The 27968-nt window shown below is 38.6% G+C and overlaps 2 protein-coding genes across 5 annotated transcripts; both read right to left on the reverse strand.

Moving 5' to 3' along the window:
* Positions 1–1686: 1686 nt before the first annotated feature.
* On the reverse strand, positions 1687–12110 carry LOC105356075 (sialic acid-binding Ig-like lectin 5). Its single transcript, XM_020710343.2, has 6 exons — positions 11529–12110; positions 3454–3774; positions 2778–3302; positions 2563–2677; positions 2416–2485; positions 1687–2199 (listed from the first exon to the last, which is right to left on the reverse strand). Exons 1-6 carry the CDS (start codon positions 12007–12009, stop codon positions 1849–1851), a joined length of 1863 nt encoding a protein of 620 aa, XP_020566002.2. The 5' UTR covers positions 12010–12110; the 3' UTR covers positions 1687–1848.
* LOC105356011 (sialic acid-binding Ig-like lectin 5) lies at positions 7216–26848 on the reverse strand. 4 transcript variants are annotated; one of them, XM_023964658.1, is made up of 9 exons: positions 26765–26848; positions 26123–26197; positions 24801–25208; positions 24359–24676; positions 23992–24282; positions 23226–23750; positions 23011–23125; positions 9217–9277; positions 7216–8385 (listed from the first exon to the last, which is right to left on the reverse strand). In XM_023964658.1, exons 2-9 carry the CDS (start codon positions 26181–26183, stop codon positions 8032–8034), a joined length of 2133 nt encoding a protein of 710 aa, XP_023820426.1. In that variant the 5' UTR covers positions 26184–26197; positions 26765–26848; the 3' UTR covers positions 7216–8031. The 4 variants fall into 4 exon arrangements, with proteins under 4 accessions (XP_023820426.1, XP_020565999.2, XP_020566001.2 ...); XM_020710340.2 differs by lacking the exons at positions 7216–8385; positions 9217–9277 and adding exons at positions 21664–22650; positions 22867–22936; XM_020710342.2 differs by lacking the exons at positions 7216–8385; positions 9217–9277; positions 23992–24282 and adding exons at positions 21664–22650; positions 22867–22936.
* Between the last annotated feature and the right edge of the window lie 1120 nt (positions 26849–27968).

Genomic DNA, 27968 nt, shown 5'->3' on the forward strand with positions numbered 1-27968 from the left:
TTCTTGGTTTGAAATGAGACACAGAAAAACATATTTCTGACATCTTGACCTAGACACGCCCTTTGGACAGAGGTTTCATCGTCCCTGCTTGTCAGAGTGAACGGTGTACCATGTTGTCATGGTGCACATTGTAGTTTTAGTGGTGAGGGTCTTGGTGTGTGGCCTTTCCACATCTTTGGCAGAGAGCTCAATGATGGTCGGCCAACTTTGGTTGCTTGTTTGTTGATCTTATTTAAACTGTGTGCAACAGCCGGCAGAACCTTTTGAGTGACACTGGTTTTTGCTTCAGTAGGTCCCTCTTGTAGATCAGCCTGGAATTAGTGACACACAAGTCGATGATGTCCCCAAACAGGGGACTGCACCATCACCTTGATTTAGCTGGGGTCTTGTACAGGGGCACCAGCATATCATAGAGATCTATTAGGCAGGGATCAGTGATGGGCATGGGATGAACTCTTTTGACCCTTTGCTCCACCATCTCACTGTTGAGAGAGGCATGATCCCAAAGGCATTGCTCAGCAGGTTGAATCATTTGTTGTCAAATTTTGTAAAACTGGTCTGGACCTCTCGTTGATGTGCTACTTACCACAAAAATCTATATATCTGCGTAACAACTGGAATCAATTATGTTGACTCTTGGTGCCAGTAGTCCACCTGCGATGGGAAGGTGAGAACACCCATATATATAGAAGAATTGCTAAGAAATCCAAAATTTCTTCGGAACTAGTCTTTATAGGATCTCCCAACTTCTGAGATGTGTATGATGAGCAAGATTTTGTTGTTTTGCTTAGGTTAGAGGAAGATATTGAGTCTGGAAAATAGCTTGTCTCCTCCAACAAAACTGGAGGAGACGGGCTATTCTTGGTGGGGTAGAATGGGGTGTGTCTGCTTTTTCTGTTGTTCTTATTAGGTGGCAGTGTGGATGATCTGCTTGTTGAAAGAGATTCTTTTTCATCCAGGGATTTTTTTATGAAATGTCACCAATGCCCTTTGCATGTGTGGACTGATAATCAGGATCCTCTGTTGGTTCATCATCACTGTTATACAGATCTGCATATGAGTCATGTGGATTTTGTCATGGTCTTGCACTGTAGAATATTTTAGTGTATATCTAGTAGTTGTAAAGCAAAAGATAATGATAGAAAACTTTTGTAAATCTTGGTAATATTATTATTCCAGCTTTTTTTGTTTAGTTCTAAGTGAAGTAGCTGCAATAATCCTGATTTTTCATTTGTTTACACACTAACTGATATAAACTATAAATTAGACAAAACTATACAGTAGTATGTATTTTAAATTATTGTGATGATTTAGAAGGTTGTTTTAACTGGTTTTATGACAAACAGTCCCTTTATTTAACATTGGCTTGATGTTGCTACTCATACCATAAAGTGACAAATCAACCATTTGGTTGAGCATGTTTTGAAAAAATTATTAGAAACAGAAATTTGTTTGTTTTTGTTTATCTAGGAACATATTTCTGTTCATGAAAACCTTTACAAGTAATACAAAGTAAGATTGACAGTGTGACACAGTGCCATCTGGTGGTTTTCTTTAGCTTTGCATGCTTCTACCATTTGATTTAGACGACTAAATCAGTTTGACTTAAGTTAGAAACTTCTCTTCAAATCACAGTACTGATCGCATCCATTCTCATGGTATTGATCCAATTATTGCACGAGTTGGTTTGTGTTTATTCGCATAGTTATGATTTAATGGAAACAGTGTAATTGAGAGGATTATGAGAAAGTTTTGTGTATATGCGTAATGGAAATGCAGCTACAGAAAGGTCCCAACCAGAATTTGAAGGTGAGGACGTTGACCACTAGGCCACCTTACAGTCTGCCCTCAAATTTCATCCATTAAATCATTTACTGATGAGTACACCACTTCTTCCTCTGCGTCCTTTTTTGACACACAGAGTAGAGTTTTGTCATCCTCCTCCATCATGGCTTCCTCCTCTCCAGCGGCATGTTTCCCCTCCTTTTTCACTTTAACCTCAGCATATTCTGTGGCTGCTGTCTGCAGCTCCTGAGTTCGCTCCCTCCTCTTCAGCAGAGAGAAATCAATGCTGGCGTACTCCACATCTCCTGAACCACTTCTGAGTTTAGGAGCTGCTTCTCCTGTAGACACAGCTTCATTCTCAGCTCCTTCTGGGAGGCAGTTTGGATCCTCTGCCACTGTGAGACCATCGTGGATCTGTGAAAACAAAGAAAAAAGAAATCTGAGCTTGTTGTTCTTCAAATGTCCCAGTTTTAAACTTCACTTCAGCAGTTTGAAATGGGCTTTGAATACCAGAACAAACTATTCTAACCTAAAGACAGAATATCTTACAAATGGAACCATAAATTCTCCTGCTTTTATTCTATTATTTATTGGCAGGAGACTAAGTTTAAGCCTAATGGAAACACATACCAGAGGATTTTCCTGACTGCCAACCATCTCCACCATCTCCTGCAGATTCTTAACCCTCTTCAGCTTTTTTCTGTAAAAAAAAATGTTTTACTGAATGTGAAGCATAGAAAAACTATTTAAATTAAGTTATTTAGGGTCATTGCATACCTGTAGCAACCTATGATCAAAATGCAAAATATGGTTGATGTCAAAACTCCGATCAGAAAGGCGATGATGGTTTCTGGTTTGACTGTTTTCTTTAAAATACTTCCAGACTGATCTCCTGTGAGGAGAAACAGAAAAAATAATTTTAACCACATGAATTTTGGAGTTAAAAGGTCAAAAGAAAGATTTTTCTTGAAGAAAAAAAAAAGAAAGCATACCATCTTTTTCAAAGAGGATGTCTTGAATTGTGAGTTTTTCTGTTGACTCTCCACTCTCATTGCTGATGACACATTCTGCAGACACGTTGTCCTGTTTTGTTGCCTTTAGAGTCAAAGAGCTCCTCACAGTGTGACCTGACACATTGGTGGTGAGCCAGTACTCAGTGGGGGGGCTCAACTGGGCCCACTTTATGTTGGGTAGAGGAAACCCTGTACCGATGCAGGTGCAGGTCAGGACGTCTGAGCGGCGCACACATGCAGAGCCTTCCAGCATCACCGTCACATCCACGTGAACCGTCTCAGTCCAGTTCTGGTGATTTGCAGCACAGAAGTAGCGCCCAGAATCCTCTGCTGTCACATTGGTGACGATGAGGGTGGCTGATCCACTGTGGTCAGATCCATTGTGCAGGTTGGACCAAAGTCCAGTCCACACAGCAGGAGGGAAACTGTCAACACTGCAGGTCAGATTCAAAACTTCTCCTTCCTTCACAATCACCTTTCCAGATATCTGAGGTTTTCTCATATCTGTTGAAAATATTTTACATTTTATTTACAGAGCAGGGGGAGAGACCCTGAGGCATTGCCTAAGACAAGTTTGCAATTTAAAGTATGTAATAGAAATAGAAAGGGACAAAATCTTCAACAAAATGCTGAATTTTGAGTGGGAAATTCTCACAGTTGACGTGCAGATTCACCGTCTTCTCTGTGGTGATTTCATCACTGAACTGGATCCTGCAGGTGATCTTGGAGTTGTGGTGTTCAGTCGTGGGAATGAAGGTCAGAGTTGAGTAGTGTCTCTGTGTGACAGCAGTCAAAGTCTCCTTCTTGAAGGCAGTGATGCTTCCGTTGGTGAGAGAGTCATTTTCTGCTGCTCCTCTCCACATCCAGGTGATTCCAGGAGGAGACTTAGAGCAGAGGGCAGGAGCAGTGCAGGTCAGGGTGGCCTGATGTCCCACCGTCAAATCAGGAAGAGTCACTGTAGGTTTCTGCCTGGAACCTGCAGGAAACATGACGTGTTTAGTCAGAAGAGGCAGACAGCTGGAAGAAGATATGGCTTCATATTTCTGCAGAAAAATAATTTTCCAATAATTTAATCTCAGTTCTATTGTAGTTTTTCTTACCTCCAACATTAACCTGTGTTCTTTTATTAAATGTGAATCCATCCGGCTTCCTACTGATTTTTCTAATTAATCTGAGCTGATAGAATCCAGAATCAGACTCTCTCACATCACTGATTATGATGCTACAGTTCTGATTTTTCACTTCAGGATCCAGGAGTGAAACTCTTCCTAGAAATTCTGATTTAATGTTTTTTTTGTTGGTGTGGAAGATTATATCAGGGTCACTGCACTTTTGGTCAGATTCACATTTAAACCAAACTAAATGTTGAGGTTTGAAGCTAGAAGGAGTCTGGAAAGAACACGGAATCACAACACAAAGTCCTGATTCTGCTGTGATTTCTTCATTACTGACAGAGATGCAGAATCCATTAACACAGAATGGTTGTCCCAAGACTGAAGAACCTGTCATTGCATAGAGGAGAAAATTGAAGTCAGACAAAAGTTTTCTTTTGTGAGAAGTTAGTCTTTTACTTTTGTCAATTTACTAATAATAATAGTCAGAAGGTGACAGCATTGTGCCATAAAGCAACAGATGTAAACATTACTTTTCAATTAACTGAAAAAATAAAACATTTTGTAGCAACAAAGTTGTTTTTAATTGTTTTTAACATTGTCAAAAATGTTAATTACAAAGCAGAATAAATCATGGTAACCATTTCTAATATTTTAGGTTTTTAAACTGGTGTCAAAGATAGAAGTCCTTTAACAGATTAGTAAATATCACTCTACTCAGTTTGTATTGTATTTAATTCCATATTGTTTTATAAACAAAAATATTCACAGATAGCAGACATGTTGTTGACTTAAAGAAATGAAAAAAAAGCTTCACTGCATTTCACTTCTTTGAGAGAAACTACAGTACAGTGATCCCTTGCTATATCACGGTTTACTTTTCACGGTTTCGCTACTTCACGGATTTGGATTGTGCATTGTGTTCTGCATTCTGATTGGCTAAAAAGTCACACAGCGAGTAGCTCAAGAATGGGACCCTTTGATGAGCCGTTCATTACAGTTCTCCAACATAATCGATGGGGGCATGTCGGTGTATAAGGATCTTATAGCAAAGAAGAAAAAAGAGCGACAACAACTGCCTATCACTATAATGTTCCTCTCCCGAACAAACACACCTGCAGCTGCACCGCGGGCTTCAAAAGGAAAAAACGCTGCAGAGGATGCAGCGGCTCAGTATGAAGAGCAGTGAAAAAGAAGACCGGAGTCACTATCTGTCCCACTGTACTTTTTTATTTTTTTCATAATCATTTTAAATTTTCTTCCGTTTAATCCACTCGGGTCGCGGTGGGCGGGGCTAATCTCCGCAATTTAAAGCCTTCTGTTCTTATCGATGATTGAAATTATTATTTGACAGCACACTACAGAAGTTATTTGTTGAAAAAACGTTTCTAAAGTACTTTTATTCTTTAAAAAAACAATTGATTTAGCCTGTTAAATGGTTTGTTCTTTCTTTTCAATGTATAATAGTGTATTTCATTGTATAATAATTGTAAAAAAAATAAAGGTTTCTACTTCACGGGTTTTGCTTATCACGGGTTCTCTTTGGAACGTAACCCCCGCGATAATCAAGGGATCACTGTATATGCATATAACTATGCCTTGTGTTTATGCATTTGCAGCTGCTATCCAATAAAAGACTGGACAATTTCTTCTCATTCTTCATGAACTTTTAGGAGTAATGAACACACAACCTCTTTGTGTTCAACCAAACAAGAGGAAATGTGGGTAAAAGCTTCCTTTCCACTTAAGAGTTTTCTTCTTTTACTAGTCAGTTCTAAAGATAATTTGATTTTAATTTTCCTATGTGTTCAGATTGATTATGTATTTAAACACTGGAGGCTGAGACAATTGTTACTAAAATCTGGTTATTAGTTTGTGCTTTTAAGGGCAATGTTGTTTTAGGATTAGTATTTTAATTAATAGATCCTTTTAAAAGTCAATATTACATTTACAGTATCAACCAAATATTTTCGAGTTGGCACAATAATACATTATTTAATGTATTTTATTTTAAGAATTTAATCTTATTCACAATGTTATGTTTTTATATACATCTTATGTATATAATTTTTGCTAATTCTTGTGATTTAAGCCCCAGAGTTTCTTGTGGGGATCTTTTCTGCCAGGACTTGCTGGCTTGGTTGGTGGTTGTTGCTGCAGTTGTCTCCCTTTTTGGGCAGCTGCAGTTTAACATTGCAGCCTCACGGCTGGGAAGTGGACCCTGTTGCTGTTTTGGTCTGGGTGAGCACTGTGGCCATGTTCCTGTAGCTGAGCTGGCTCCTGGTATGAAGAGATGCCCAAAGAATGTTTCCTTACAGCAGAGCCAAGCCCTGAGTTTCTTCTTTAGTATTTATTGTATGTGGCATCATGTGTCAGATGTATTAACAGAGAAGAGTGGGAAGAGTGAAGGCTGGGTTGGGTTTTAATTGTAACATTGTGTATGGTTTTTGTTGTTGTTCTTTGTTTTCAATGTTAAAGCGCTTTGAGTTGCGCAAAGTACGAGAAGCACTTTTTATACATAAAGTTTGATTGATTGATTCATGAAAAGCTGGAAGAAGAGGATGTTGTTCATACCTGCAGAAGAACCGATGCTGATCACAGGGAAAATCAGACTCGGCCAAAGGAGATGAAACATCCTCTCGTCTATGACTTCTATGTTGCAATAGATGCAGAATTAGAAGCAGAAGCTAAAAAACAGGATGTTGCATGTTCAGTTACAATTCCGTAGCAAAATTGAGGACTCTAAGATGTGTTTAAATGTATTCATTTAATGATGAGCAAACATTACATCAGAACACCAATATGTTCATGATTAACACTTGATTTAACAGCTACATTTTGTTTTCTAAACACAAAAAACTATAGAAAGTTCTTTTTTAAATTCTCAAATCAGCTGGTACCTCCAATGAAGAGAGAACACTAACACACATATCTGGGTATCCATTGTCTTTTCTTAAACAATAATAAAAAACAAATATATATGTGATGAAATTAAGACGATGTGTTGCTTATGTGTTTACTCTTGTCTTTTGGACTTTTTGGACAACTTAAAATGATAAATTAATGCTTATCACACAAAATCTTTGGACCAAACTAAACGCATCATTGAAGGAGACATTAAGATTAAGATCAATTTTATTAATCCAGATTCCCAGGGAATTCAGTAAATAAAGTCAGAAAGACTGAAAACATTAATATTAAAAACCTAAGTAACACTTTAAATACAATAAAAGTCAATAGTTACAATATTTTCAGAATGACTTTAAATAAGAAAAAGCTTACCTAATGAAAAATCTTACCTTTAATAATAAAAGTCTTTAGTTTTCAATCCAATTAGCGATCTGAATGTATTTCTGCATTTGGAGCAAAAATACAAGTCTGTAAAACTTTAAAAAAAGCTTTAAACAGGAAAAGTATTTCCACTAAAGTCTCCGAGAGAAATCTTCAAAACTGAAGTTAAGGCAAACAGGAATTAGAGAAGTAATGCAAGTCTTTTTTATCAGCCCTTTCTCTCTTCACCATTTTATTTTTTTGAGGAAGTTTACTGGCACAGCCCAAGACAAATATCTCTTTTTCTAAAAAGGAACTTAAATGTTGTCAATGTTCCATTTCATCTACTCACTTGAAATAAAAATACTCATTTGGAAAACATGTTCTTATTCAACCAATACTTTACACAACGGTGACTAATTTAAAGTCCCGCTCTGATAATCTCTTGATCCATTTTTAAAGCATTTCCAGTGGTTTTTAATTAAGATTTTTACCCAAAATCAAAAAGCCTGTCATTTCCGAGGACATGTTTTCTCCAGAGGGAAATTCACTCCTGAGTTCTAGTCAGGACTGTAGGTGTGTGGGTGTATCTGCTGTAAATCAAAGTACTGTTCACATCCATTCTCATGGTAGTGAATGACCAATTGCCTGAGTTGGTTTGAGTTTATTTGTATAGTTATGATTTAATGGAATCAGTGTAATTGTGAAATTGTGTTTTTTTCAACAGTTTGAGGATTTTGATAAAGTTTTGTGTGTATTTGTAATGGAGATGCAGCTACAGAAAGGTCACAGCCAGGATTTGAACCACTGAAGTGAGGCTGCTGACCACTATGCCACCTTACAGTCTGCCCTCAAATTTCATCCATTAAATCATTTACTGAGGAGTACACCGCCTCTTCCTCTTCATCCTTCTTTTTTGACACACAGAGTAGAGTTTTGTCATCCTCCTCCATCATGGCTTCCGCCTCTCCAGCGGCATGTTTCCCCTCCTTTTTCACTTTAACCTCAGCATATTCTGTGGCTGCTGTCTGCAGCTCCTGAGTTCGCTCCCTCCTCTTCAGCAGAGAGAAATCAATGCTGGCGTACTCCACATCTCCAGAACCACTTCTGAGTTTAGGAGCTGCTTCTCCTGTAGACACAGCTTCATTCTCAGCTCCTTCTGGGAAGCAGTTTGGATCCTCTGCCACTGTGAGACCATCGTGGATCTGTGAAAACAAAGAAAAAAGAAATCTGAGCTTGTTGTTCTTCAAATGTCCCAGTTTTAGACTTCACTTCAGCAGATTGAAATGGATTTTGAATACCAGAACAAACTATTTTAACCTAAAGACAGAATATCTTACAAATGGAACCATAAGTCTCCTGCTTTTAGTCACTTTGTCATGACTGCCGCTGCCCCTCCCTCTCAGCGGCCGCTCATCAGGTCTGATTCTCCTCACCTGTACGCCTCAGTATTTAAGCCTGCCACTTAGTCTCAGTTATTGCCGGAACGTCTAGCCTTTTTGCCTGACTACCAGCCTTGTTGTTGTGATTTGAGCTGAAGTTCAAGTTATTAACCTCACGCCCTGTCTATGTTAACGCTCCAGGTCCTCAAGCCAATCAACTACTTACCTGTCACGCTTCCAGAGACCAAGCATTCTGCCTGCTCGTCAGCCGACGCTCTCACTCCGTGTCTTTCTCCACAAGACTGTTATTCCAAGTCGGATCCATCCCAAGAATCTCTCATTCCCGGCTCTGGCCTCTAGAGGACTTCTTCATTCAAGGTTTCCACGCTTCACCCCCCCCCCCCCCCCCCTCTCGCTTCTCCCTAAGTGACTGTTTTTCGACTCTCCTCTCAGCCTGCTGGCGGCTCCCATCTCTTGAAACGCCCTCTGGTGCCTATTCCGAGTACTGCAAGCTCCAGCTCCCCAGTCTCCTCAGCCCAATAAATATTAAGTTACATTCCTGGGTCTGTCGTTTTTGGGTTGGTCCCCAAGATCCTTCCTGACACACTTATTTTTGGCAGGAGACCAAGTTTAAGCCTAATGGAAAACACATACCAGAGGATTGTCCTGACTGCCAACCATCTCCACCAGATTCTCAAACCTCTTCAGCTTTTTTCTGTAGAAAAATGTTGCAGTAAATGTGAAGCATAGACAAGTATTTAAATTAAGTTATTTAGGGTCATTGCATACCTGTAGCAACCTATGATCAAAATGCAAAATATGGTTGTCAAAACTCCAATCAGAAAGGCGATGATGGTTTCTGGTTTGACTGTTTTCTCTGAAATACTTCCAGATTGATCTCCTGTGAGGAGAAACAGAATAAAGAATTTTAATCGCATGAATTATGGAGTTAAAAGGTCCAAAGATTTTTCTTGAAGCAAAAGAGAAAACATACCTTCTTTTTCAAAGAGGATGTCCTGAATTGTGAGTTTTTCTGTTGACTCTCCACTCTCATTGCTGATGACACATTCTGCAGACATGTCTTCCTGTTTTGTTGCCTTTAGAGTCAAAGAGCTCCTCACAGTGTGACCTGACACATTGGTGGTGAGCCAGTACTCAGTGGGGGGGCTCAACTGGGCCCACTTTATGTTGGGTAGAGGAAACCCTGTACCGATGCAGGTGCAGGTCAGGACGTCTGAGCGGCGCACACATGCAGAGCCTTCCAGCATCACCGTCACATCCACGTGAACCGTCTCAGTCCAGTTCTGGTGATTTGCAGCACAGAAGTAGCGCCCAGAATCCTCTGCTGTCACATTGGTGACGATGAGGGTGGCTGATCCATTGTGGTCAGATCCATTGTGCAGGTTTGACCAAAGTCCAGTCCACACAACAGGAGGGAAACTGTCAACACTGCAGGTCAGATTCAAAACTTCTCCTTCCTTCACAATCACCTTCCCAGATATCTGAGGTTTTCTTGTATCTGTGAAAAACATTTAAATTTGAGTTACAGCACAGGGGGAGAGACCCTGAGTCATTGCCTAAGACAAGTCTTCCATTTAAAGTATTAAAGTAAAAACTGTATGTTGTTAAAATGTGATGCATCTTCCTGTTGGGCAAAGATATTTTGACTCATCAAGACTGACCAAAAGAAGCTAAAAACAACTTATTTCATTGCAATAAAATCTTGCAATATGCAACAGAATGGTATGTGATGGACTCACACATCACTGTCACATTGACTTCATCCTCAATTGTGTTGTTCAGATGCTTTGATGTGCAGATGTACAATCCAGCGTCCTCTGCTGTCACATTGGTGACGATGAGGGTGGCTGATCCATTGTGGTCAGATCCATTGTGCAGGTTGGACCAAAGTCCAGTCCACACAGCAGGAGGGAAACTGTCAACACTGCAGGTCAGATTCAAAACTTCTCCTTCCTTCACAATCACCTTTCCAGATATCTGAGGTTTTCTTGCATCTGTGAAAAACATTTTACATTTTATTTACAGAGCAGGGGGAGAGACCCTGAGTCATTGCCTAAGACAAGTCTTCCATATAAAGTATTAAAGTAGAAACCGTATTTTGCAACAATGGTATGGTAGAATGGTATGTGATGGACTCACACATCACTGTCACATTGACTCCATCCTTGATTGTGTTTTTCAGATGCTTTGATGTGCAGATGTACAGTCCGGCGTCCTCTGCTGTCACATTAAAAATGAGCAGAGTGCTTCTGTCCTCCTGCAGGTAGATGGCAGTGTTGTTGGGCAGACCAGCTGAAGTTCTGTTCAACTGATCTGTTTTTGATCCAAATCTAATCCATTGGATTTCTGCAGGCGACATACTTGTAGTGCAGGTGAGGTTTAGAGTCATGCCCTCTTTCAAATCTGTATTTCCTGTGATTTTAACATCTGAAAGAGAAAGAGACAAAACATATGGAACACAATCTTAAACAAAAAAGCTGAATTTTGAGTGGGAAAATCTTACAGTTGACGTGCAGATTCACCGTCTCCTCTGTGGTGGTGTCATCACTGAACTGGATCCTGCAGGTGATCTTGGAGTTGTGGTGTTCAGTCGTGGGAATGAAGGTCAGAGTTGAGTGGTGTCTCTGTGTGACAGCAGTCAAACTCTCCTTGAAGGCAGTGATGCTTCCGTTGGTGAGAGGGTCATTTTCTGCTGCTCCTCTCCACATCCAGGTGATTCCAGGAGGAGACTTAGAGCAGAGGGCAGGAGCAGTGCAGGTCAGGGTGGCCTGATGTCCCACCGTCAAATCAGGAAGAGTCACCGTAGGTTTCTGCCTGGAACCTGCAGGAAACATGACATGTTTAGTCAGAAGAGGCAGACAGCTTGAAGAAGATATGGCTTCATATTTCTGCAGAAAAATACTTTTCCACTAATTTAATATCAGTTCTATTGTAGTTTGTCTTACCTCCAACATCGACGTGTGTTTTTTTTAAAAATGTAAATCCATCCGACCTCTCATTGATTTTTCCATTTACTCTGAGCTGATAGAATCCAGAATCAGACTCTCTCAGATCACTGATTATGATGCTACAGTTCTGATTCAGATCAGGATCCAGGAGTGACACTCTTCCTAGAAATCCTGATTTAAGGGGTTTGTTGGTGTTTTTGTTGGTGTGGAAGATCATATCAGAGTCACCGCATCTTTGGTCAGATTCACATTTAAACCAAACCAAATGTTGAAGATTGAAGTTATAAGGAGTCTGGAAAGAACACGGAATCACAACACAAAGTCCTGAATCTGCTGAGATTTTTTCATCACTGACAGAGATGCAGAATCCATTTACACAGTCTGGTTGTCCCACGACTGAAGAACCTGTCATTGCAAAGAAGAGAAAATGGAAGTCAGACAAAAGTTTTGTTTTTATACACGCACTGTCATGGAACATTCAGCAGCTGACAGCATTGTGCCATAAAGCAATGTATGTAAACATTATTTTTCAAGCAAACAAAAGGATTTTGCAAAAATTAAACATTCTGTAGTAACAAAGTTGTTTTTAATTATTTTTTAACATTGTCAAAAATGTTAATTACAAAGCAGAACAAAGCATAGTAACCATTATTAATACTTTAGGTTTTTAAACTGGTTTCAAAGATAGAAGTCCTTATGGATAGATAGAATATCACTTTACTCAGTTTGTACTGAATTTAATTCCATATTGTTTTATGAACAGAAGAGTTCACAGATAGCAGACATGTTGTTGACTTAAAGAAATGCATTTCACTTCTTTGGCAGAAACTTCCATATTGCATCTGTATCGTTGCACTTGCACTTTAATAGCTAATAAATAAGGTTCTAAATTGTTGTAAGTTGTAAATTGTCTCTCTTTTCTTTCCTTTACTTATTTATTTTATTTTTTCTTCTCTTGAACAGACATGAGAGAGTAAGAAACGGATTTTCGATTCATTGTATGTGATGCACATCTGAAGAATCGACAATAAAGTTGACTTTGACTTTGTATATTTTTATAATAAACCTTGTGTGTGTGTGTGTGTGTGTGTGTGTGTGTGTGTGTGTAGGTGTGTGTTTGTGTGTTCCTATACAATACTTTTGCTGCTGCTATCAAATAAAAGGCTGGACAAATTCTTCTCATTCTTCTTGAACCTTCAGGACCAATGAACACACAACCTCTTTGTGGTCAACCAAACAACAGGAAGTGTGGGTGAAAGCTTTCTGTCCACTTAAGAGTTTTCTTCTTTTACTAGTCAGGTTTAAAGAATATTTGATTTCAATTTTCCTATGTGTTTAGATTGATTATGTAACATGTGATTATGTAACACTGGAGGCTGAGACACTTGTTACTAAAGTCTGGTTATAAGTTTGTGCTTTTAAGGGCAATGTCGTTTTTAAATTAATATTTTAATCAACAGATCCTTTTAAAACTCAACATTACATTTTATCACATTTTGCGATGGCACAATCAGACATTATCTTATGTATTTTATTTTATGAATTTAATCTTATTCACAATTTTATGTTTTTATATGCATCTCTAATTTTTGCTAATTCTTATGATTTAAGCCCCAGAGTTTCTTGTGGGGATCTTTTCTGCCAGGACTTGCTGGCTTGGTTGGTGGTTGTTGCTGCAGTTGTCTCCCTTTTTGGGCAGCTGCAGTTTAACATTGCAGCCTCACGGCCAGGAAGTGGACCCTGTTGCTGTTCTGGTCTGGGTGAGCACTGTGGCCATGTTCCTATAGCCGAGCTGGCTCCTGGTATGAAGAGATGCCCAAAGACTGTTTCCTTACAGCAGAGTCAAGCCCTGAATTTCTTCTTTAGTATTTATTGTATGTGGCATCATGTGTCAGATGTATCAACAGAGAAGAGTAGGAAGAGTGAAGGCTGGGTTGGGTTTTAATTGTAAAATTGTGTATGGTTTTTGTTGTTGTTCTTCGTTTTTAATTTTAAAGCGGTTTGAGTTGCGCAAAGTACGAGAAGCACTTTTTATAAATAAAGTTTTATTGATTGATGGAAAGCTGGAAGAAGAGGATGCTGTTCATACCTGCAGAAGAACCGATGCTGATCACAGGGAAAATCAGACTCGGCCAAAGGAGATGAAACATCCTTTTGTCGATTCCTGTGTTGCAATTGATGCAACAATGCAGAGTTAGAAGCAGAAGCTAAAAAACAGGATGTTGCATGTTCAGTTAAGAAACTGGAGCAAAATTAAAGACCTGAAGATGTGTTTAAATGTATTCATTTAATAATAAGCAAACATTACATCAGAACACCAATATGTTCATTATTAACACTTGATTTAACAGCTACATTTTGTTTTCTTGACACATGGAAATTTCTTTCTTAAGTTTTCAAATCAGCTGTTATCTCCAATGAGGAGACAACACTAACACACATATCTGGGTATCCATTGTCTTTTGTTAAACAATAATTAAAAAGAAAATGTTATAAAAAATAAAGCCTGTGTTGTTTCTGTGTGTAATCTCTTCCTTTGGACCTACTTGGATAATTTACAATAATGCAGTAATGTTCATCACAAAAAATGTTTAACCAAACTGAACGCATCATTGAAGAAGAGATTAAAATTAAGATCAACTTTATTAATCCCTGTAGGGCAATTCAATAAATAAATTCAGAAAGACATCAAACAATAATATTAAAAACCTTAGTAACACTTTAAGTACACCAAGTTCAACAATTACAATATTTTTTAGTATGCCTTAAAGAAACAGCTTAGAAGTAACTGATCAAAACTCTTACCTTTAATTACAAAAGCCTTTAGTTTGTGTCCAATAAGCAGTCTGAATGTATTTCTTTATTTGGAGCAAAAACAAGTCTGTAAAACTTTAAAAAAAAAAAAAAAAATTTTTAAACAGTATAAGTGTTTCCACTCATACCCTTTATGTCTCCGTGACAATTATTTAAAAATGGAGTTAGGCCAAACTGAGGAATTAGAGAAGTAGTGCAAGTATTTGTACCAGACCTTTTTTTCTTCATCTTTCTTTTTTTAAGGAAGTTTACTGGTACGACCCAAGACAAATATCTCTTTTTCTATAAAGGAACTTAACTGCTGTCAATGTACCATTTCGTCTTCTCACTTTAAACAAAAATACTTATTTGGACAAAACGTTTTCAGTCAACCAATATTTTATACAACGGTGACTAGTTTAAAGTCCCGCTCTGATCATCTTTGGATCCATTTTTTTAAAGCGTTCCCAGGGTTTTTTATAATTAACTTTATGCAGTTTTCACCCGAAATCAGAAATCCTGTGTCGTTTTCTCCAGAGGGAAATTCACCCCCGAGTTCTGCTCAGGACTGTAGGTGTGGAGTAAGTCTGCCCTCATTTTCCATGATCCCTTTACCTACACACTCTCCAACAAGCTTACAGCCCCTCATAAACCCAACCTAACATTACTGGTACAACAAAAAACAGTGAGCAATAGTGGAGCTATCCAGTCATCCAGTTTTGATCCAGATGCTAGCTCAGACGTGGAGAACAAAGATGTGCATGGATGTTCCAGTATTTGTCTGCAAGTGGATCCATCAGAATGGAGCAGAGCAGGAAGCTAGTGGCCCCTCGACTGTAGCAGATGTGTCAAAGCTACAACCTTGCTACTTGCTAACCTACAATGAAGGCTAAAGTGAACATCTAAGTGTCCATCTCTGCCACAAAACTTTGAAAAATCTAAAAACTATTTTTAAACTTTCTCTTTTCGCTTAAACCACTAAAAGTTGCCTCACATTTAACTCAGTGGTACATTAAGCTGACAGTAATTAAAACTGCACACAAAAAAGCGGAAACATTTTGATTGCCGGGCATAAGACCTACTCATCTTTTTTTTTAATAGGGAGGGAAAAAGCAGAAGCTTCTTTGTCTTTCTTTCTTCTTCTTTGGCGGGAGCTACCGACATTGCTTTCCCCCCCCCTTTTTTTTTCTTTACTGATCGTGCAGCAAATTAGGAGCAAAGTAGGTAAAGAAAAATACATTACTCATCAGTAAAGTCACACTGTTTTGGAAATAGAACAAACATTATCATCACATAAAAACCTATGTGAATCATGTATATTTTAAACACGAGGCAAACATACTTCAGAAATATGAGATTTATTCAAAAATAATTTAAGGTTAAAGTTCACAAGGGTAAATTAGGAAGATTTCAAGAACCTGCTTTTGATTACTTACTAACCGGTCTACTAAATCATCAACATTCCTTAGAAGTGGGCGATTGGGCCGGACAACGTAAAGTCAGAACTTGGTTGAGTCCAACTGTGGGTCTATCAATTGCTATTTTAAAAAAAAAGCCCCAAACCATGATGACAGATTTGAGATGTAATGAAATCAAAACAACAGATAAAAAAAAGCTTTACATTTTAGATGGAAAATAATAAATCCAAAGCAGACCCAGTGACCAGCTTGACCATAAATTTGGTGTGGAGGGGTTTGCAATATCCTTCTTTTTTTTCTTTTATCCTATTGAAGTGAACTGAAGTCACTACAAATGACAACACAAGGTGATTTCATCCTCTTCAGTCTTCCCCACTCAGTCTTATCGTAGAGTAAAAATGCTGACATTTAAATTACTTTTAAAAATCAAAACAATCCATCCAGTTTCAGAATCCACTGGATCTGACACAGGGAAAATCAAAATTTTGTGTTGGAATACATTTTTTCAAAAGTGCATTTCTCTGGATTCATATAAGACTGAAATTCTGCATGGAGCAGCTTGCACATTTCCCACCGTTAGCCTTTTACATGAATGCATTTCCTCTGATTTTCCGTTGGAAGATTGAAGCTTGTTTAATATTTCCTGAAATGTGTCAGTCGGAGTTTCTCTCATTCTTAAGGATCTTTTAGGAGTAATGAACAAATAAAAACACTTCGTGGATCAACCAAACAATACGAAGTGTGGGTACAAGCCTCCTGTTTTTCATTTCCTGCTTTTAGTCAAGTCAAAAGGAAATTTGGATTTTCCATCCATCCAACCATTGTCTTTTCTAATTTTTTTAACAGTCATATGTTTTAGGATGAAACAACTTAAAAATTACAGTTTCAAACTTTTATCTTTCATAACAGAAGCCTTTTATTTAGATCCAATGAGCGATCTGCAGATCCTTCGACTCCAAAAATAAAAAAAATAAAGAGATATTTCACTCTCTGTCTCTCTTTGACAATTCTTCTACAATGAAGGCAAAGAAGGAAAGACAAGTTAGTGTAGTAGAATAAATGCGTGTAGCTTTAGCTCCCTTTATTGAGCAATAAATTTAAAGGCTGACTCAGAGTTCATGATCAAAGAAAGGTTGGAGCAAAAATTTATTGCTAAATTGAGAACTTTGATGATTGGTTCAGCTCAATATTCAACTTGACTGGGCGGGACAATGACTGCATTACAGCAGACGCTGCATCAGTCTGCCTGTTGATCTCAAGGGCTCCGCACCTTCACAGAGTTCAAGTTTGTGCAAAATATTTGTGCTGTGTTCGATCCAACGTTACAGATAAAATAAAACGTCATTTTAGTTTGAAATGGCAGCTTTTCCTTCTTAAGTTATAGATGTTGTTGTATTTCTTTGAAATATATAGGCTGAATATAATAGGTTATACAGACATAGAAAAGACATCTGTAAGACTGTAACACTATTTCTAAAAATGAACACTTGATAAATGATAAACAGTAGAAAAGACACGTCTATGTTCTTAAATGCAGATTTAAATAAAGGTATGTATAACATTAAATAAAAATACAATCAAAATGTCATCACATCATTGCTTCACTTTTATCATACTCTTTGTGTTTTTCTTTCAGCTGCTCCCTGTAGGGGGCGCCACAGCAAATCCTCCTCACTGACAGCAGCTGTCCTCATGTCCTTCTTTACACCTTTTCTGGTCTCCTTCCTGTCACCTCTAACCTCATATTTCTGCTGTTATAGTTTGATGCAAGATTGTTATAGCCTACGTGCACGATAGAACTTCCGGTTAACTTCCGTGTTTTGAGTGTAAGGCCGACAACTTCCTGTTGGTCGTGTTATTGTTGTGGGGAGTTTTGTTGAGTTGCTAGTTTTGAGTAAATATGAGCGGATTTCGGGTAAAAGAGAGGCGTTTGGTGTTTCAACACGTGACAAAGACATCACAACACTGTTGTGTACCCCTGTGTGCGAATTCGCCAAAGTTCAACAGTACTATTAGCTTTCATAGCTTTCCAGTAGATGTGTCGGTGAGAGCCGAATGGATGGTAAGAGTACGGCGGGAGGACTTGTTTAATTCTTTTTTCCAACTGCCACAAAACTGTAAACCTGAAGTGTTTTTTCAATTATAAATAATAGTTTGGTTTAAGGTAATTTTATAAAAAGTATTTGGGCTGTAGTCGGAAAGATGAACTTTTGTACATTGATCTAACTTAATTATTAGGTTTGGGGAAAATGAATCGTTTTTTTTTTTAGTCCAATCAACTTGAAAAAGACACGTACCGGTAGTTGTCTGACATAGTTATTTTACTTTCATTCAAATTAATTCAATTAAGTTGGTGTAACTCCGGTGTGAAGCTGTCAATGCGTCATAATGACATAGTTAGCAGCACAAAGAATTGTGGGATAACATTCCGTTTTATGTTCCAAAAAGAACAGCAGATTGGGGTTTAAGTGTGGGTTTTTGTCCATGTGTTTTGTTGTCTAGCTGTTTTACTCTGTTTTAACCAGTTATTTAACCTGTTGTGTTTCTTTCTTTTTGCACCTTGAGTTAGAGGGAGGGAGAGGATGATGAGAAACCCCTTAGTGCAAAAAGGCATACTATCTAATATTTAAGACATGATAAAAGGTTGGATAAATGTGTTAATTTGAGTTGTTACAACAAAAGAAATTAAATTGAGTTGGATAGACTTAAAAAATTAAGCTAAATAAACTTAATTCAAATGCATGTTACCAACTGAAGTGATTTATTTAAGTTGGATCAATATTTTTTCTTTTTAGAGCGTATGTGGATTTCATCAGTTTTTAATCTAAAGTAATGCTACTTTTATGCTACTTTCACCATAGTAGAGCATAACATTGTGAAATTACAAGCATGTCACAGAGGAGTTTACATTTAGCTGAGGATTACGTGTAAAACTGACGACTAACAACAAAGTTAGTTTTTGGTTAAGTGGAGGAAACATGACAGCAAAAATCACAAACAAGCCTGTTATTAGTCAGAGAGATGCCACGTTATTTACATTTATATGAATTTAATGGCATGAAATTCTTGTAAAAGAGAATATGAGTGACTCAGCTAAATGCTTTTTGTTAAGTCTTTTAGTATTAGAGTATTTTTAGAATTATTAGATGATGTTGGTTTCACCCAAAATGTGAATGAACCCACTCACTGTCATAAGCACTCCCTGGACCTTGTTTTAACCCATGGTATAGAGATCAGCTAGCTGAGTGTCCTTAATCATAACCCCATCATTTCTGATCACTTTATGATTATCTTCCAGTTTACATTTACATTTGGCGTATACTTATACTTGTATAGCGCCTTTCTTCCTACAAGGACAAAGCGCTTTACAGTCACAGACCCATTCACCCAGTCACACACACATTCACACACACAGTCACACACTGGTGGTCGCTCCGCTGCCAAACACAGGCGCCCGCCTACCACCAGAGGCAAGGTGGGGTTCAGTGTCTTGCCCAAGGACACTTCGACTCATGGGCGTGCAAGGCGGGAATCGAACCTGCAACCTTACGATCATGGGACGACCGCCCTACCACAGCCGCCCGTGGTGCAGCTCTGTAACATTTCAGTTACAGAGCTACCGCCCCAGTGAGTAAGAAACAGCTTAGAAGAACCTTGACCGACTGTTCTTTGTCTGAGTTTAAACTCACAGTTCAACCAGTACTTAGTGACATTCCGAGAAAATACTCTGAGTCCAGCTCCCATAGCATCAGTCCTAGTACAAAGGACCTGTCCATATGCCCTACAAGCCCTCAGGAGTACACTCGATGTTGTTGACCCCCGAAACCTAAGTTTGTCAGACAAAACCGAGTAGCACCGGGGTTTAACGCTGAAACACGTTCTCTTAAACAAGTAACCCTTAAGTTGGAAAGAGAATGGCGCCGCTCTGGCTCAGAGCAGTCTCTGAATACCTGGAAACATAGCCTATTAAATTACAAAAAAGCTCTGCGTAGAGCTAGAACCCAGTACCATTCAACATTAATATCAGAGAATGGAAATAATCCAAGATTTCTTTTTGGTACTATTGCTAGATTGACTCGCAGTCAGAGCTCAGTAGAACCACATGTTCCTCTTTCTCTCAGCTCTGATGATTTTATTACATTTTTCGATAGTAAATCTCAAATATTTGACATAAGTTGAAACTAGTTATTCCTACTATCAGCCCAGAACAGGCTGAAGCGGTAGAAATGGAGGCATCCATATAAACCTCTGTAACATTAGACTGCTTAACTGCTGTGGATCAAGCGGAAGTAGCATCAATTATTACGTCCTCCAAATCCTCAACTTGTCTGTTAGACCTAATTCCCACTAGGCTTTTTAAGGAAACCTTTCCCCTAATTAATGATTCCATAATAACGATAATAAATTCCTCCCAGGAAATGGGTCAAGTGCTACAGTTTTTTAAATATGCAGTCATTAAACCTCTTCTGAAAAAGCCCAGTTTAGATCCCAGCAACTTGGCCAAATATAGACCAATGTCAAACCTCCCCTTTATTTCTAAAATCCTAGAAAGAGTTGTAGTCAAGCAGGTTTACTGCCACCTGCAGGACAACAGCCACTTTGAAGACTTTCAGTCAGGGTTTAGACTCCACCACAGCACGGAAACTGCACTAGTTAGAGTCTCTAATGACTTGTTATTGGCCTCAGAAAAGGGACTACTTTCTATTCTGGTCCTGTTAGACCTCAGTGCAGCCTTTGACACTATCGACCACGGTATTTTACTCCATAGATTAGAGCAGGACATAGGGATCAGAGGATCTGCCCTCAAGTGGTTTAAATCCTATTTATCCGATAGATATCAATTTGTTAATGTAAATGGACAGTCCTCTCATTGCATTCGAGTTAACTACGGAGTCCCACAGTTTTAGGACCCACCCTCTTTTTGATTTATATGCTACCCTAGGAAACATAATCAGGAAATACAGCATTAATTTTCACTGTCATGCAGATGATAAGAAGTTGTATTTATCCATGAAACCTGACCAGAATGACCAGATAGAGAAACTGAACGCCTGCAGAGAAATCAAGACCTGGATGACAATTAATTACCTCCTCTTGAACCCAGAAAAAACTGAGGTCACTATACTAGGTCCTAAAAACCTCAGAGATGCTCTGTCTAATCAGATAGTCTCCCTGGATGGCACAAGTATAGCCCCCAATTCCACAGTCAGAAACCTAGGGGTTCTATTTAACCAGGATTTATCATTTAAGGCTCACATATCTCAGACCTGCAAAACTGCCTTTTTTCACCTGCGGAATATTGCTAAGATCAGAGATATACTTTCTAAGAGTGATGCTGAAAAACGCATCCATGCGTTTTTTACATCTAGACTGGATAACTGTAACTCTTTGTTAGCAGTGTGTCCTAAGAGTTCCTTAAGAAGTCTCCAGCTTGTTCAGAATGCAGCAGCTAGATTGTTAGCAGGAACCAGCAGAAGAGATCACACCACTCCTGTGTTAGTTTCGCTCCATTGGCTCCCAGTTGATTCTAGAATCAAGTTCAAGATCTTCCTGTTAACCTAACTACTACTGCTCCTACACCTGGCTGTGGATCCTGTCTACGGCTCGTCTCACGCCCCCAGCTGTCCCCCATCTTCATCTGGGTGAAAATTATTTGCTGGACTTTAAACTTGTAGTTGTGGAGTTAGATAAGCTGATTGTCTCTATGAGTTCTGGTAATCGCCTGTCTGTCCTGGGTGAGGATCCCTCCATCATGTGGGCACCCCTGAGGCTTCTCGGTTTTTTTTCCGGATTCTGTTTTTTTTTAGAGGTTTTTCCTTACCGTGAAGGGTGGGCTAAGGGCAGGGATGCCAGTTTAGTTTAGCCTGTTTAGTTAAAGTTTTAGATGGCTGTTGTTGTGAACTTGGGCTACATAAATAAAATTGAATTTAATCTAATTTAATTGGTAGCCGGGCTCCCCCAGACACCCACACGGGATAGCAAATGGAGGAAATTCGCCACAGGGGCCCCCCAATGCGAGAGAGCAGGGGGTCACAGGAGCATGGAGAATCCAAGCTTCCCCATCGCACCATTAAACATAAATCTGTAAAGTTATTGCTCAGAGTTTAGTAAGTTCCGGTAAAAATCTTTCTATTGAATTGTGTGTTCATGATCCTTTTGATTTTATGTTTTACCCTACATCTATCAGCACAAAGCCCATCGAGACGACTGTTGTTGTGATTTTGGGGAATATAAATTAAATTGAATTGAATTGAATTGATAGATAATAAGCGCTAGCGCTTAACTTTGACTATCTGCTGTGAAACAAAGTACTATTCACATCTATTGCCATGGTATTGAATGACTAATGGCCTTAGTTGGTTTGTGTTTATTTGCATAGCTTTGATCTAATGGAAACAGTGTAATTGTGAAATTTGTTTTTTTTCGATATTTTGAGGATTTTTATACAGTTATGTGTATATGTATCATGGGAACGCAGCTACAGAAAGGTTCCAGCCGGGATTCCAACATCTGAGATGAGGGCGTTGACCACTATGCCACCTTGCAGTCTGCCCTCAAATTTCATCCATTAAATCATTTACTGAGGAGTACACCGCCTCTTCCTCTGCGTCCTTCTTTTTTGACACACAGAGTAGAGTTTTGTCATCCTCCTCCATCATGGCTTCCTCCTCTCCAGCGGCATGTTTCCCCTCCTTTTTCACTTTAACCTCAGCATATTCTGTGGCTGCTGTCTGCAGCTCCTGAGTTCGCTCCCTCCTCTTCAGCAGAGAGAAATCAATGCTGGCGTACTCCACATCTCCATAACCACTTCTGAGTTTAGGAGCTGCTTCTTCTGTAGACACAGCTTCATTCTCTGCTCCTTCTGGGAGGCAGTTTGGATCCTCTGCCACTGTGAGACCATCGTGGATCTGTGAAAACAAAGAAAAAATAAATCTGAGCTTGTTGTTCTTCAAATGTCCCAGTTTTAGACTTCACTTCAGCAGATTGAAATGGACTTTGAATACCAGAACAAACTATTCTAACCTAAAGACAGAATATCTTACAAATTGAACCATAAGTTCTCCTGCTTTTATTCACTTATTTATTGGCAGGAGACTAAGTTTAACCCTGATGGAAACACATACCAGAGGATTTTCCTGACTGCCAACCATCTCCACCATCTCCTGCAGATTCTTAATCCTCCTCAGCTTTTTTCTGTAGAAAAATGTTGCAGTGACTGTGAAGCATAGACAAGTATTTAAATTAAGTTATTTAGGGTCATTGCATACCTGTAGCAACCTATGATCAAAATGCAAAATATGGTTGATGTCAAAACTCCAATCAGAAAGGCGATGATGGTTTCTGGTTTGACTGTTTTCTCTGAAATACTTCCAGATTGATCTCCTTTGAGGAGAAACAGAAAAAATAATTTTAACAACATGTATTTTGGAGTTAAAAGGTCAAAAGAAAGATTTTTCTTGAAGAAACAAAAAAGAAAACATACCATCTTTTTCAAAGAGGATGTCTTGAATTGTGAGTTTTTCTGTTGACTCTCCACTCTCATTGCTGATGACACATTCTGCAGACACGTTGTCCTGATTTGTTGCCTTTAGAGTCAAAGAGCTCCTCACAGTGTGACCTGACACATTGGTGGTGAGCCAGTACACAGTGGGGGGGCTCAACTGGGCCCACTTTATGTTGGGTAGAGGAAACCCTGTACCGATGCAGGTGCAGGTCAGGACGTCTGAGCGGCGCACACATGCAGAGCCTTCCAGCATCACCGTCACATCCACGTGAACCGTCTCAGTCCAGTTCTGGTGATTTACAGCACAGAAGTAGCGCCCAGAATCCTCTGCTGTCACATTGGTGACGATGAGGGTGGCTGATCCATTGTGGTCAGATCCATTGTGCAGGTTCGACCAAAGTCCAGTCCACACAGCAGGAGGGAAACTGTCAACACTGCAGGTCAGATTCAAAACTTCTCCTTCCTTTACAATCACCTTCCCAGATATCTGAGGTTTTCTTGCATCTGTGAAAAACATTTACATTTCAGTTACAGAGCAGGGGGAGAGACCCTGAGGCATTGCCTAAGAGGAGTCCTCCATATAAAGTATTAAAGTAAAAACTGTATGTTGTTAAAATGTGATGCAACTTCCTGTTGGGCAAAGATATTTTGACTCATCAAGACTGACCAAAAGAAGCTAAAAACAACTTATTTCATTGTAATAAAATCTTGCAATATGTAACAGAATGGTATGTGATGGACTCACACATCACTGTCACATTGACTTCATCCTTGATTGTGTTGTTCAGATGCTTTGATGTGCAGATGTACAGTCCAGCGTCCTCTGCAGTCACATTAAAAATGAGCAGAGTGCTTCTGTCCTCCTGCAGGTAGATGGCAGTGTTGTTGGGCAGACCAGCTGAAGTTCTGTTCAACTGATCTGTTTTTGATCCAAATCTAATCCATCGGATTTCTGCAGGTGTCACACTTGTTGTGGTGCAGATGAGGTTTAGAGTCATGCCCTCTTTCAAATCTGTATTTCCTGTGATTTTAACATCTGAAAGAGATAGAGACAAACCATATGGAACACAATCTTAAACAAAAAAGCTGAATTTTGAGTGGGAAAATCTTACAGTTGACGTGCAGATTCACCGTCTTCTCTGTGGTGGTGTCATCACTGAACTGGATCCTGCAGGTGATCTTGGAGTTGTGGTGTTCAGTCGTGGGAATGAAGGTCAGAGTTGAGTGGTGTCTCTGTGTGACAGCAGTCAAACTCTCCTTGAAGGCAGTGATGCTTCCGTTGGTGAGAGGGTCATTTTCTGCTGCTCCTCTCCACATCCAGGTGATTCCAGGAGGAGACTTAGAGCAGAGGGCAGGAGCAGTGCAGGTCAGGGTGGCCTGATGTCCCACCGTCAAATCAGGAAGAGTCACTGTAGGTTTCTGCCTGGAACCTGCAGGAAACATGACGTGTTTAGTCAGAAGAGGCAGACAGCTTGAAGAAGATATGGCTTCATATTTCTGCAGAAAAATACTTTTCCACTAATTGAATCTCAGTTCTATTGTAGTTTGTCTTACCTCCAACATCGACCCGTCTTCTTTTACCAAATGTAAATCCATCCGACTCCCTGCCGATATATCCGTTTACTCTGAGCTGATAGAATCCAGAATCAGACTCTCTCATATCACTGATCATGATGCTACAGTTCTGATTCAGATCAGGATCCAGGAGTGATACTCTTCCTAGAAATTCTGATTTAAGGGGTTTGTTGGTGTTTTTGTTGGTGTGGAAGATTATATTAGAGTCACTGCATCTTTGGTCAGATTCACATTTAAACCAAACCAAATGTTGAGGAACGAAGTAATAAGGAGTCTGGAAAGAACACGGAATCACAACACAAAGTCCTGATTCTGCTGTGATTTTTTCATCACTGACAGAGATGCAGAATCCATTAAAACAGGATGGTTGTCCCAAGACTGAAGAACCTGTCATTGCAAAGAAGAGAAAAAGGAAGTCAGACAAAAGGTTTGTTTGTGTGTTTTTTTTTTATATAGACACTCACTTTACTAATAAGTCAGCAAGTGACAGCATTGTGCCATAAAGCAACAGATGTAAACATGAATTTTCAAAGCAACAAAAAACGATTTGACAAAAATAAATCAATATGTAGTTACAGAGGTGTTCATATTTTTTTGTCAAAATATTAATTACAAAGCAGAATAAAACATGGTGTTTTTTTTATTATCCTACATTTTTAAACTGGTGTCAAAGATAGAAGTCCTTCAACAGATTAGTAAATATCACTCTACTCAGTTTGTACTGCATTTAATTCTATATTGTTGTATAAATAGAAATGTTCACATATAGCAGACATGTTGACTAAGAGAAATGGAGAAAAATGCTTGTCTGCATTTCACTTCTATGAGAGCAACTACAGTATAAGTATAAATGTTGTGTGTGTGTGTGTGTTTGTGTATATATATATATAGTTTTGCTGCTGCTATCAAATGAAAGGCTGAACAAATTCTTTTCATTCTTCATGAACTATCAGGAGTTATAAACACACAACCATTCTGTGGTCAACCAAACAAGAGGAAGTGAAGGTGAAAGCTTCCTGTTCACTTAAGAGTTTTCGTCTTTTACTAGTCCGGTATAAAGAACATTTGATTTCATTTATCTCATGTGTTTGGATTGATTATGTTAGTTTAAACACTGGAGGCGGAGACACTTGATGCTAAAGTTTGCTTATAAGCCTGTGCTGTTAAGGTCATTGTTTTTTTCAGTTTAATATTTCAATTAATAATTCCCTTTAAAAATCCACATTTTATCATAATATCAACCAATTTATTTGAGTTGGCACAATCATGGGAAGCTGGAAGGAAGAGGACATTATTCATACCTGCAGAAGAACCGATGCTTATCAAAGGGAAAATCAGACTCGCCCAAAGGAGATGAAACATTCTTTTGTCGATTCCTGTGTTGCAATTGTTGCAACAATGCAGAATTAGAAGCTAAAAAACAGGAAGTTGCATGTTCAGTTAAGATACTGGAGCAAAATTAAAGACCCTAAGATGTGTTTAAATGTAGGCATTTAATGATGAGCCAACACTACATCGGAACACCAATATGTTCATTATTAACACTTGATTTATTTTGTTTTCTTAACACAGAAAACCATGGAAAGTTCATTCTAAAGTTTTCAAATTAGCTGTTACCTCCAATGAAGAGAGAACACCAACACACATATCTGGGTATCCACTGTATTTTATTAAACAATAATAACAAAAACTTTAAATATGTGATGGAATTAAGACTATGTATTGTTTCTGTGTTTACTCTCTTCTTTTGGACTGTTTGGACAACTTACAATAATAAATTAATGTTCATCACATTAAACTTTTGACCAAACTGAACGCATAAAAAAGGAAAGGCATAAAACATTGAAAAACCTAAATAACACTATAAATACAAAATGTTCAACAGTTACAATATTTTTCAGAATGCCTTAAACAGCTTAAAAGTAACTGATCAAAACTCTTACCTTTAATTACAAAAGCCTTTAGTTTTCAATCCAATAAGCAATCTGAATGTATTTCTGCATTTGGAGCAAAAACGTGTCACTAAAACTTGAAAAAAAAAAAAACTTTAAACAGGATAAATGTTTCCACTCATATCTTTTATGTCTCTGTGACAGTTCTTCAAAACTAAAGTCAGGGCAAACTGAAGGAATTAGAGAAGTAGTGCAAGTATTTGTACAAGACCTTCTTTCGTCATCTTTCGTTCTTGGTACGGCCCAAGACAAATCTCCCCTTTTCTAAAAAAGGAACTTAACCGTTGTCAATGTTCCATCTTGTCTTCTCACTTGAAACAAAAATACTCATTTGCACAAGACGTTTTCAGTCAATATTTCAATCAATATTTTAAACAACTGACTAATTTAAAGTCCAAACACGAGGCAAACACTTCAGAAATTTGAGATTTATTCAAAATAATTTAAATGAAAAGTTCACAAGGGTAAATTAAGAAGATTTCAAGAACTTGCTTTAGAATACTTACTAACTAGTCTACTAAATCATCAACATTCCTTAGGAAGGTCAGAACTTGGTTTAGTCCAGCCGTGGATCCACACGTTTGCCAATCAAAGAAAAAAAAGATGCCCCTAACCATGATGACAGATTTGATATGTAATGAAATCAAAACAACAGAGAAAAAAAATTTACATTTCAGATAGAAAACAATAAACAAATCCAAAGCAGACTTTACTATAAATCTGGTGTGGAGGGGTTGGCCATTTTCTTCTTTTTTCTTTTTCTTTTATCCTCTTGAAGTCTCTACAAATGACAGCACAGGGTGATTTGATCTGCCTCAGTCTCTCCCACTCAGTAAAACAGAGTCTAATCATAGAGTCTAATCAATCCATCGTTTTTCAGAATCCAATGGATCCCTTTTAGGGTTTTGGGGCTGCTGGAGCCAACCCAGCTGTTTTTGGGCGAAGGCGGGATCCACCCTGAGCTGGTCGCCAGTCTGTCACAGGAAAAATCAAAATAATTTGTGTCGAAATACATTTTTTTCAAAGTTGAATTGCTCTGGTTTCATATCAGACTGAAATTCTGCATGGAGCAGCTTGCACATTTCCCATCTGTTTTACTTTCTTTAGCCTTCTACATGCATGCATGTCCTCTGATTTTCTGTAGGAAGATTTAACCTTATTTAATAATTCCTGAAATGTGTCAGTTGGAGTTGCT

This window comes from Oryzias latipes, chromosome 16 (genome assembly GCF_002234675.1).
Source record: "Oryzias latipes chromosome 16, ASM223467v1".
Lineage (NCBI taxonomy): Eukaryota > Metazoa > Chordata > Actinopteri > Beloniformes > Adrianichthyidae > Oryzias > Oryzias latipes.